The 12,518-nt window shown below is 50.8% G+C and overlaps 1 protein-coding gene across 30 annotated transcripts in view; it reads right to left on the bottom strand.

Annotated features, from left to right (window-relative positions):
- The window catches only part of Zfp618 (zinc finger protein 618), a 165,917-nt gene that overhangs the window by 13,626 nt on the left and 139,773 nt on the right, over positions 1–12,518 (bottom strand). For 7 of the 30 annotated variants that reach the window (XM_087548975.1, XM_087548984.1, XM_087548960.1 and 4 more), the window contains 3 exons: positions 10,111–10,350; positions 6,875–6,955; positions 4,416–4,493 (listed from right to left, as the gene is read on the bottom strand). In XM_087548975.1, coding sequence (XP_087405101.1) covers positions 4,416–4,493; positions 6,875–6,955; positions 10,111–10,350 — 399 coding nt within the window. 30 annotated transcript variants of the gene reach the window in all.

Below are 12,518 nucleotides of genomic sequence, written 5' to 3'. Positions count from 1 at the left end.
TGCAAGCGTGTGCAGGCATGCCAATATGTGTGAAGGCCAGATGACAGTCCTGCCTGTTGTTCTTTAGGGGTCACCCCCCCCCACTCTTCTGACAGAGTCTATCACTGGTATCTACCTTACTAGACAGGCCAGGCTGGCTGGTCAGGAAGCCCCAAGGAGTCACCTCTCTTTGACTCACCCCAGGCTGGGATTCTAAGTGTGCATTGCCATGCCTAGCCGTTTTATGTGGGTTTTGGGAACTGAACTCAGATCCTCATTCCTGCAAGGCAAAGACTATACTTAGGAGCCATTTTTTTTCTAGCTCTTTAGCATCCTTTTCTGTGAAGTGGAGTTAATGTGGCATTTAGAGAGCTACTTTGAGAATTAAATGGTGAATATATATAAAACTCCCAGATCAAGACCCGGCAGCAAGTATCAGTTGAAATATTTCTAGATACTTATGAGCTATGCCAGAGATTATCTTCTAGGCCTTTATAAAGGGGATGGAAATGCCAGCATTTGTAGTTTCTTGTACCACAGTCAACATACCCGACCCATGGCCAGTGCCCAAAGCAAGCACTCACTACTGTTCACTACAGTTGGAATCACGACTGCTAGTCCTACTGCTGACCTGTCACCAGGGCAGACAGGTTCACTAGTGTGAATTAGCCTTGCCATTCAGAGGCTCTTAATGAGATTGGTGTTACTGGAGGCTGATCCCTTTATCAGAGATGCTGTGAACTGTGCAGCTCACAATGCTTAATTTCCCTCCATGAAGCCAATCCTTTAATCCTGATTCAGCCTGGCTGGGATTCCGCCGAGCTTTGCGCTGGATTGTGAGGGAGGCATTCTCTGGCTGCGCTGGACCAGCACAAAGCAGCCCTTCAGTGACTCTGAACAAGCCAAGAGGCTGGGGGATAGTGCGGCTACTTCCTGGCTCAGCCCAGACTTGATTCATCATGGTTCTGTCCACCACCAGCCAGAATGACGGGGAAGCACCCACATCCAAAGTCACACCTAGTTACAACTTCCTGCAGGACACATGCACGCGCGCGCGCACGCATACACACACACACACACACACACACACACACACAGTGAGAGAGAGAGAGACAGAGACACACACAGAGCCAGAGAGACAGAGGCAGAAAGAGAAACACATAGAGACAGATGGAAAGGGGAGGGTGATGAACGAATATGAATTAACTGTGGGAGCCTGGGCTGTATGGCTCAGGAACCAGGCTTTGTACCCAAAGAGAGAGACCATGGCTACCACCCTCAGGGCTGTAAGTTCCCATTGAGGGCATGCGTAAATGCTTTGAGCCATCCCTGGCTGATCATGGAGTCATTGGGAAATGGGAGATACCCGAATGTGAGGCAAAGACACCAGGCAACAGGAGTCTGTGTGTCCTTGCTTTAAAGATGAGAACGGTTTTCTGCCTGATGTCTCATGTCATTTAGGGAGCAGAACTAGAGCCCTGGAGTCCTGATTACCACTCAAAAGCTTGTGTTTGTGGGATGACTTATAAGGGGGTGAAGCCCTCCCAAGGCAATATGAATGACTGCCTCATGTACAGCACACTCTTTGAAACGAGTGAACAGAGGAGTAACATCGCATTATCTAATGGAAGATGGAGTCTACCCCTGTGCTGTGGCTTGATAAGAACGGCTCCCATGGGTCTATATATTTGAACACTTAGTCACTAGGGAGTGGTACTACTTGAGAAGCATTGGGAAGTGTGTTCTTGTTGGGGTACCTGTGTCCTTGTGGGAGGAATTGTGTCACTGGGATGGGCTCTGAGGTTTCAAAAGCCCAAGTCAGGCTTAGTGACTCTCTTCCTGCCATCCACGGAACTAAATGTTGAACTCTCTGCTACTTCACCAGAACCTTGTTGGCTGTGTGGCGCCACGTTCTCTGACATGACGATAATGGACTAAACCTCTGAAACTATAAGCAAGGCTTCAATTAAATGCTTTCCTTTTTTATAAGAATTGCTGTGGACATGGTGTCTCTTCACAGTAACAGAAACTGACTAAGCCGGAGTTGACACCAGGGAGTGGGGCATTCCTGTGACGGGCCTGATAGCTTGTGGGTAGAATGATGACTTTGGAACTTTGGATTAGAAAATCGATTGAAGGCCTTAAATGGGGCTTAATGGGCCATATTAGCAGGAGCATGGGAAGCAACAGAAAGCAGTCTGGGGGTGACGTGAGCTATGAGGCCCAGCTCAAGGACTTTCGGGGGAATAAATATTATAACTGGCCTAGAGACCCTTTTTGTGATATTTTGGCAAAGAATGGGGCTACTTCCCCCCCTTGACTGTGGTTATTAGTGGCCACTCTTATGCAGATCTATTATGAAAAGGAGCGAGCTTATTAAAGAAAAATGCAAAATGTACAGTTTGAAGAGAAAAGCAGACCAGGAAGTGTAACAGAGCTATGCCCTGAATTCAAAGACATAAAAGTTTTTTTTTTAATGCCTGAAGCTAAATGAATAAAGGAAGCGGTAACCTCAGGGTAAGACCTTACCCAGCTGAGCTTCCAACTTGTGAAAAGGAATGAAAGAAAAGATTATGCAGTGAAGGAAGCCATCAGCAACACAAAACTGGTGCAGATGGAATCGAACAAGGGGGCCATGTTCCAGCCCCAACAAGCAGCAGAACTTGGCAGCTTCGGCCACACTCTGGCTTTAGAGTTGGTGATGAGCGTTGGACTTCTGAAGACTATGATAAACTACGGGGACTCTTGAAGTGGAACTGAATGCATTTTGCTTTACAATATGGCTGCCAGCCTATGGGGGAATGTGGGATTCCAGGGAGTGGAATGTGGTGGTTTGAATAAGAATAGCCCCCATACACTATATATATTTGAATGCTTGGTCATCAGGGAATGGCGCTACTTGGGAAGGATTAGGAAGTGTGGCATAGTGGAGTAGGTGTGGCCTTGTGGAAGAAAGCGTGTCACTGTTGAGGTTTCAGAAGCCAAAGCTGGGCCCAATATTTCTCTCTTCCTGCTGCCCGTGGATCTGGGTGTAGAGCTCTCGGCTACTTCTCCAGCACCATATTTGCCTGTGAGCCACCATGCTCCCTGCTATGGAGATCGTAGACTAAACCTCTGAAGCTGTAGGCAAGCCCCAGTTGAATCTTGTAAGAGGTGCTGTGGTTACAGCGTCTCTTCGGAGCAACAGAAGAATGGCTCAGTCTGGAGGACGACCTGACAGGCTTGTAAACCTCAGGGGACACAAATGATAGGTGACAACCATGCCGACTACCAGCAGCCCCCATCATGCACCGCACACACTTCATACAGTATTTCCTTTTTTTCCTTTGGTCTTTTGATACGAGGTCTGTGTCACCAAGGATGGCCTTAAATTTGTGACCCTCCTGTCTCGGGTTCCCGGGGCCGGGATTATATGTGTGTGCCACCACCCATTTCACGTGTTATTTCAAATGCCTCTAGAAGAACTGGCTGGGTGGACAGGCACCAGCTGCCCCTTTGTCTAGACGCACAGTTCCTTTTGCAAAGTGTTGGATTGTTCCTGGACAGAGGCCCTGAGCAGCCTTCCATCACAGACATAGGATGGTCATGTGCCAATGGAGGCAGCATTTAGGATCTGTGTCACTGTAACCCCTTACCTCTCCCCACACCTACCAGTCAGAGAGGAAAGCCTTTGACTTTCCCAAGGGTGTATAGGACTGTAAGAGGGCAGGGACCCGGATCCCTGAGTATCCACGTGGGAGGTCCCCAGCCAGGCTTCTTGCAGTGACTGTGTGGCTGCATAGTAACTGTCTGTGAAAATGCTGGGGCCTGGGGACTCTCCCTGTGGACACACAGTAATTCTGCCTAAGCAGAATTTACACCAGAAGCTGGTGCCAGCGTGATTAATATCTGCGGGTGCAGACTGGAAAGCTGGACAGCTATGTATCTGCAAAGGGTAAGGGCGGGTTTGGAAGGGGGCAGTGGATGGCTGAGCCTGTGAAGGAGAGCAGAGCCCTGTGGACTTGCTCTGTCCCAACTCTCTCTCCACCCTGCTAATTCCCTCATGGGCTCCAGTTTGAGAACTGGAGCTCTGGAAAGGCAGAAATGGTGAGTGCACGGGAAGGTCTGAGCACATCTTCCCAACTGCTGGCCTCTCTACCATCAGCTCCTGCTCATGTTGACCTCGAACCTATTTAGAGGTCTCTTTTTAGGGCCTGCAACTTCTGGGAAGCCCATCTTCCTCCCTCCTCCCCAAACCACCCTGGGATAGAGCCGAGATGCCAGAGTTCAGACTAGCTAGTGATGAAGGACTGGCTGGCTGGGGCTCAGTAGGTAAGTTCCTGGAGGTGCCAGAGATGCGTGTCCGGTTATGGGTGGGATGGGGAGGGTGTGTGTGTGCTCTGAGCAGGTTCTGCTGGTCGCTTCCAATTGCCTGTCTGGGGCTCTCTGGGCCTTACCTGCATGGGACTGCATGTGCTCCAGCAGGTTGCTGTAGAACTGAAACTGGATCCCACAGGCGCCACACGTGTAAGGTTCTGGAGAGACAGGTAGGCATGTGACAGGTGGGCATGTGACAGGCGGCCCATACTTGGGTACCCTGACACTGGGCTGCAGGCAGCTTTGAAGGTAGGGATCCAGGTGCATACTTGGGGCCCTGGGCCCAGCCTGTCCACTGGCCTGTCACTAGCCTGGAGACAGAAAGGCTGGGGAAAGGCAGGAGCACAGAGAGGGGAAGCCACGCAGATACAGGCTGCTAATTCAGTGGGCCTGCTGCTTACTGGGGGCTTACTCCGTGGCAGGCACTGTTCTGAGCACATGGGAAGGACAACATCCAGGCACCAAGAGCTCCCAGGAAACAGACTCTGTCCCTTGGGACTCAGAGCTTAACCCTCTGCCCTTGGGATCACACGAGGGTCACTGCTCACAGAGGGAACCAATGAATGGATGCACAGATGAACAAGGAAACTCACAAGGGGAGGGAGGAAGCAATGAGAAGAGAGAAGGAGGGGGGGAGTGAGGCAGTGGGTACGAGGGAGGAGCGGAGGATGGGCTGAGCCGAAATGACTGCACCTGCCGAAAGCTCAGAGTATTCAGGACTCCCACTGGTGCCTGGCAAAGAAAGGGTAGTGGAAGGAAAGAAAGACAACACTGTTAGGTAGAAGGGGAGGGAAAGAGCGAGGAAGGCGGTTAGGAAGAGAAGTCCTGAGGCTGTCTGGATAACCAGAGGTGGGTAACCTGTCCCCCGTCCTGTGGGCTCAAGGTTCCACCTACCTGGGTACCTAGCCACCCTCCGGGGCCCTTAGCAGCTTCTTGAGGCTATTACTGGGTGTTTCCCCGAGGGCGGCCAAAGGCCTGTCTATACCTCAGGGAGGCCAGCAGAGTCTCTCTGTCCTGCCTTGCCCTCTTCAACCCCCCAGGAGGAGCATCACTTACTCTGCAGGAGAGGGAAAGGGTTGGAAATCAGGGGACTTGCAGTTTCTGCAAAAGAGAAACAGTTTAGCTAAGTGTTTTTCAGTCCTGGGCTGGGAAGTCATCAGAGCTGGTGAGCCAGGGGGCCTTCTCAGTGAAGGGAGCCCCTCGGTGGGCACACAGTCTGTGTGGGAAGGTGGGCAAGAGGGTACTGGCAGAGGCACAGTCATCAGGGGAGGCAGTATCACGGGATACCGGTAGGGCCACTTCCTTAGGGTGCTCTGATGGTGAGGCTGTGTGACTCAGGTGTGATGCCCAGTATGGCCACACACTTGGCCACTTGGTTGTTTCCTGGCCAGCTCTCCTACCGTCTGGCAAAGCCTCCAATATAGCAGGCAGCAAAGTGGAGTGCAGGCAGAGTATTGGGGTTCTGGCTCCACCTGTAGTCTGGGGAGACCTGGGGCTACAATGGACTTATCCAGAGTCTCAGTTTCCTCATCTAGAAAGTGGGGGAGTGACAAGAACATTATCCCCACAGGACTGTGGTAAGGGTGAAAACAGATACAACACACAAAGCTCTGAACACATGCCAGCCACGTCATAAGTGCTCAATGAATGGTAGCTGCCAGCAGCAGCCCATGACAGTGCCATTCCTACACAAACATTAGCCCTGGTGGCAGGAGAGGTATAAGGGGTGCAGCATGGCTTGGGTGGGGAGCCCAGGGCATGACAGGAGACCTTGGTTCTAGCTCTAGGCTGCCACTTAATCTTCTGTGGCTCCGGGCAGGTCATGCCATCCCTCCTAGACCAACCCCTTACAGAAGCTCTGAGGATCACAGTGACAATCCAAGTAGTCCCCTCCAGTCCTGGCCATCACTGTGCATACACCCTTCCTATCCCTTTCTAAGATAGGGATTGCTGGTGACCATCCATATTCCTGCCAAGGCTAAATAAACCCTGGAGTCTCCCAAGCTGTGACTAGGATCCAGTATAAGACAGCCACCAGGTGGCAGCAAACACTACCAGGAGCTCTCAGGCAAGGCCAGAGCACAGCAGGATCTAGAAGAGAATCTGTTCTGTGGTTGGAGACTTAGTATGGGTGCAGAACCTGGGACCTCTGGCCCCTGTACCTCTACTGTACCCCATTTGCTTCTCCTGGAAAGAAACCTGCTACATATGGCATTCCTCAACTTAGCAAATGGCTCTCTTAGAGTTATCCATCTGGTCTGGCTAAATTGAGGCCTGAGTTTGGGAATAAGGAAGTTCCCCTCTCTGTGGGCAAGGGCCAAAGGACAAAATGCAGCCACAGAAGGGCATCCATGGATAGAAAGGCCCCTCTGCTTCTCATAAGTTCTGCTGTCTCTCTATTTCCCCACACAGCTCCGCTTCCAACAAGCCCCACCATGCACCAGAAGACCCCAGTCATAGATACCTGCTCTTCTGTGGGAGGTGACACTAGACTATAGCCCACACATGAAGTCACATGTCACACTGCAGGCTCACTCACCATTGGAATTCTGTGAGCTCCTATTGGTCTCTTCAAAGTGGTTCTGTGCTTTGCTTTCTACTCGGCGACTGAAAGTGTTTTCTGCTGGGAAGAGGCAGAGAGGGGGTTGATATGCCACGGGGAATGGTCAGCTTGCCTGTCAGGGCCGAGTGGGCAGGAGGCCCCTGAGGCTCAGAAAATCTGTGTCTAGGAGATAGAGGGATGGAAAGGGAAGGGGTGACCTGCCCAAGGACACACTGGTGAAATGCATACAGCAAATAGGTCAGGGGCCCATTTTCTACTCCAGGGCCATGTATGTAAGGTTGAGCCATTGGGATGAACTTTCTTGTTTTCTCTGGCAGATTCTGCTGCTACAGCCTGCAAACGAGGATTGAGGATGTCAGACCATTTCCTGGAGGCAACTTTGACCCAACAAGTATCCCAAGGCATAAAGGATGTCCTGGGACAAAACACATGACAAGGAGGGATGGGGTAGTTTCACACTTGCTCTGGGAAGGCCAAAGACTGGGTGAGGAGGGTCAGAGCTCATAGAGGAACAGGAGCACTTGGCCCCTTGTCAGCCCTGTCTAGAACATTCCCCAAAGCTTACCATCTCCCAGGATCTCCCTGAAATCTCATAACGCAGGGATGGGCTCAGCCAAGCAAAACTCTATACTGATAGCCCCACCCACAGGAGCAGACGATAACCCAGCTTTTCTTCCCATGATGCTTGGGTACTATAGAACACAGCTGACCCCAGGAGGTGAAGCTCTCAGGAAAGTCAATTTGAGAAACTCTGCCATCCCTGCTCCTTTAAACGGCTTGGCTAAGGCTACCAAAGGCTCGGAGAAACTGACCAGTAGGAGAGCCACTGAGCTTCAACTTAACCTGTCCCCAAAACATGGGGATTTTAAAAGATAAGATTCCACAATATCCTTCCAAATGGATTTGGAAATCACTTGGAGAAACACCACTCACCAGGTCCATCCCACTCAACAAAGTGCTGGGTGTTGGTGCTCTGGGGTGAAGAATGACATAGATAACGGATAACATGGACAGCCAGAGGCAGTGCCTATAGGCCTGCTCAGGGCTTTTCCATTTACCTCAAACTCTCCAAAAGCCTGTAGAAGCTTTTGGCACTGTAAGGATCATGCTCCTCCCCACTCCTGTTCCCCTAACAGCCTCGGCTGAGTCCCTCCAGGCAGCATGCAAACTGACAGAGGCCCATTCATTCTCTATGTACAGAGGGTGAGGGGCTCTCACTCCTGAGCACCTATATATACCAGATAAGCCTCCCAATATCATGAGGCTGTGCAGTACCACACACTGAACAGGCTGAGAAACAAACTGAAGCCACCAGGCTCCTGGACCCACTAGGACAGCACATGAGGCTTGATCTGGGGGCAGGTGCCTCACCTGTAAGAAGGAAGAGATCCCCTTCTCTGCCTTAGTCTGTGTTCACAGGAAAACAGGCAGGTGGGTATTTCAGATGAAATATAAACCCACGTGTACATGTCCACTTGCACACAAACAGCCATGTTCTGCAGGAGATGACAGTGACAATCTCGACCTACCCTGGTGCCCTTGGACTCGACCAGTTTGTCCAAGTAAGATCCATGATACGGCTTCCAAAGTCTCACAGGGGCAGTGACTGAGGTACCCATGGTTTGCTAGACACTTGCCTGGAGATAGTGACATTCAATGACTGACAAATGCTGGTCCCCACAGACAATTCTCTGTAGACGCTATGGACCTTTAAAAACTCAGCCACAAAGCTCAAAAAGAGAGCAAAGCCAAGAAAGCCATGACCCTACAACCTAGTGAGTCAATGTCTACCACCAAGGAGACCATGGCAGACAATCTTTCTAGTTGTTTTAAAGTGCTGAGGATGAACCCCATACAAGGCCTCCACAATCATTCTTATCACTGAGCTATCTCCCCAGCCCCCTTTTCTTACTTTAAGACAGGGTCTAAGTTGATTAGTCTGGCCTTGAACCTACTCTACAGCCCAAGCAGGGCTTGACCTTTTGATCCTCCTGACTTAGCCTCCCGCCTAAAGGCAAAACCACAACAGTCACAACACTTGAGAAATCCACATTTCAAGGTTGGTCGACTCCCCTCCTTTTGGGAAATATAAGTACAATAAACATAAAACCACAGCCTAGCCAAAATTAGCTTCTTAAACCAGAGGAAAGGCAAGCACAACTAATTACCTAGCCAGGCCACCAATGAATACTAGGCTACCAATGAATGACCTCAGTGGCCCATTCATCAGACATCTCAATGCAAGCACTCTATGTTTAGTGGACAGCTTTGGCCTCCTGAAAGCAACTGAAAGACCCAGAGTCTCAGAATGTATAGCACTATCATCTGGGTATGTGGCCCAAGGCTTTTTCATGCAAATCTGAGTCCTAGGACTCCTGGAAGCTGGTACCTAGCACATAGTATATCTTCTATTTTGGAAAAAATGATCACTGGGGACCTTGCTACCCAGTCATGTTCTGGAGCCATAGCCCCTTTTTGCATAGGCCTGGAAACTTCTGGGGCTGACATCCTCTGGTTTCCTGCTGGGCCTCTAGCTTCCTCCTGGAGGGTTTCATAAGTCAACTCTAGGGAATGGGGAGCCCAGAGACAGAGCCACAGTGAGCCACCCATTTGATGGAGAACATTTCTATGCTGAAATAGCTTGAGATCGTTTTCTGAAAGGTGAAACTGAAAGCTCGTGGCAAGGGGTCCACATAGGGATGGATGGTCACAGACAACAGAAAGGTCACAATCAAAGGTGATACCTGCTATCCTGCCATGGGGCCACTGTGGCAGGGATGTAGCGGGGGTTGTGGGGATTGTGGAACAGGGGAAGTGCACAGATACCTACTGTGAAGGAGGCACGAACCATTGTCCTGCAGGAACATGGCCCAGAAGTCAGAAACCCAAACTTCTTTCTATACAGACTCTCCTCATGTTCAAACACTTCCTATTAATCTTTAATAAAAAGGCTTTTAAGCTTCACAAAGACCAAATAAAACAGAACCCATTAGGCCATGATTTGGGAAAACATCAAATTACTTTTAAAATGTTTGCAAATTTTGTTGTATAGACCTCCAATTGATAATGGCCTGCCAGGGTTACAAAGGTGGCCAGAGGCCATGGGTCCCGATCTGTCCCAAAGCATGATGGGAACTCCAGTCTTGTTCTTGCAGGGGAACAGGCGGTGGGTGGGAAGCCAGGGAGGCATGGGTAATAAAGGTTGTCAGTACCTGCAGTTGCCTTGCTTGCTGGAGATCCCGAGTTCGGAGTCCGGAACGTCTGAGTTTGTGTAGCTGGAGGGGTGCGGTGTAAGAGGGTGGTGCATCGGACCACGGAGCCTGGAGCTTTTTTCCCCGACTGGTTCGTCTGGGTCTTCGCTGCCACGAAGCGTGGAGATGGGGTGACCTCTGGATGGGAACACTCAGAACCCGTGTCTGGATCTTCTGGTGGCTCCCACCCGGGGGCGGTACCTGAGAGGGTCATGCTCTCAGTCCTTGAGGGCCCTTGGAGCCTGCCGAGTAAGTGGCCTCTCAGCCACAGGTCCCTCAATGCCCACTCTGACACCTCTCTGCCCAGCCTGCCCTCATTCTACAGAAAGCAAGGGTTCAAGCTCCCACTAGGAGCCCAAGAACCTTTGAAAGTCGAGACTCTTCCCTAGTTTTCCTTTCACCTTCGGGAAGCCTGACCTCTGGTTCCTGCTCAGAGCTTCCTGTTTGCTCCCATCACCTCTGTGCAGTCTCTGAGAATCTACATCTTTAGCCTTGGGGCATTTGGCCTATTTACCCCAGCCCCAAGAACATTTTCTAGCATATCTGCTTCTCAGCCCTTTTCTTTCAAAGGGAATCTGGCTCGTGAGTGATGGTGAGGAGCAGAAGGTGGTTTGGGGCTGGATAGTGGAGTAAGGAAGGGAGAGGGGCTCTAGAAAACCCTGTGGACAGGGGCTGGGAACTGCTCTTCTTAGGAGGCTCGGCCTGCCATTGTCACACAGGTATGCCTGTCCCCTGTAAGGTTTTGGAAGCCTTCTTTACCCACATCCTCTAGGGAGCCAGGTCCTGAGAGTGGTGGTCTTGGGTGAACAGAGTGCCTTGAGCCTGGGCCTAAATTGACTCACTCAGAAGAGAAGCAAATAAGGCCTGCTTCATGAGACCACAGAAGGTCTACAGCTATGTCTCCCAATGGAAAGAACAAGATCAGGCAGAGAGGGGATTCCAGAAACCCCAGGAGTGAGCACCATCCTGAAAGCCCTATCTATACACAGGGCCTGGGTCACAGCTCTGAGCCAATTTGGCTTCTGGCTCCATGGGGCAGGTCCTTGCTACAATTCTGTTCTCAGTGCAATGCCCATACTGGAAGTTGGAGACTCGAACTACCATGTCAGAGGCTGAGATGAAAGGTTAGCAGCCCTCAGCTTCCAGTCATTCCTCATACCGATGCAGAAGCTGAGGCCCAAGAAATCCAGGCCCAGTGCAAATCACAGTTCTCTTCCATGAGGAGTTGAGCATGCTTCGTACCTCAGAGATGCTTGTCTTTACAGGGCCAGCTGTGCCACAGGAAGGGGAGTCATTTAGTCATAGCTCTAACAACATCCGGCCTAGCTGAGGAGATCCCTAGGGCCTCAGTCTGAGGGAAGCTAAGGGAGCTCTCATTGGGAGGATATCTCATGTTTCACCTTTCTTTCTGATTTGCATCAAATTGGAAGGATGGCTTATCTGATGGTTTCTCCCAACATCTTCAACACTATGTTGCTGCCCTGGGAACACCTCTGACTGTTGACTGTCTCCCAGGGGGAGGAACAGTTGAGGGCTGAGGCTGGAGAAGCTAGCCCATCATGAAAGCCTAGCTCCAGGGCTTCTAGCCTCAACAGTCCTGGGCTCCATACTCTATAGGGCACATAGTTCCCTTGCCTAATGTCACTGATAAGGCAGGATGGCCCTCTCTGAGTCTGTAGCCCCACAGGGATTCAGTAAGACATCTAGAAAGCCAGAGAGATGCCCTTAAAGTAATGGCTCCACACAAGGCAGTTGCTACTGATGTTCCTTCTTAGAGACAGGAAAACTAAGGCCCAGGAACCCTAACGTGGTTCTTAAGGACACACGTGAAGAAAGGTGCTGGATGACATGGGATCTCAGGAAGCTCAAGGAGGCCAAAGAATGTTATAGATCCCCTCCACGAATCATGAGACACTGATTCACAAATCCAGAGCCCTGGGTACAAGGACAGAGTATCCAAGCTGCTTTCCTCAGAGACCTGTCTCTGTCGCTGCAGAACCATGTCTGGGGGTAGTTTCACATTTTATTCCTGCTGCAACAATCCTGGCATTCCTTATAGCAGGGACCTCAGGGAACCTATGAGATACCTGATGCAATAAACCAAGGTAATCATCCGTTCACTCCAGCTGCCCCGCCTGGGCCTTCTCGCCTCATCAGGCTCCGCTGAGGCCCCTCACTTTCTTAACTCCTCTAACACCTGTTCTCTTTCCATCTCAAGGCCTTCATCCAGGCTGTTCCCTTTGATCCCCTAACACTGTGGCTGTTGGACCTGTGCTGCCCCCAGAAAGCACTTCCTCAGGAAGCCCTCCTTGAAAGTGCGTTTCTTGACCATCCACCCATCTCATCACCACTTCCTTTCCATGAACTGC

Source organism: Rattus norvegicus, chromosome 5 (assembly GCF_021556685.1).
Source record: "Rattus norvegicus strain SHRSP/BbbUtx chromosome 5, alternate assembly SHRSP_T2T, whole genome shotgun sequence".
NCBI classification, from domain to species: domain Eukaryota; kingdom Metazoa; phylum Chordata; class Mammalia; order Rodentia; family Muridae; genus Rattus; species Rattus norvegicus.
This window is presented reverse-complemented; position numbering and strand designations above follow the sequence as displayed.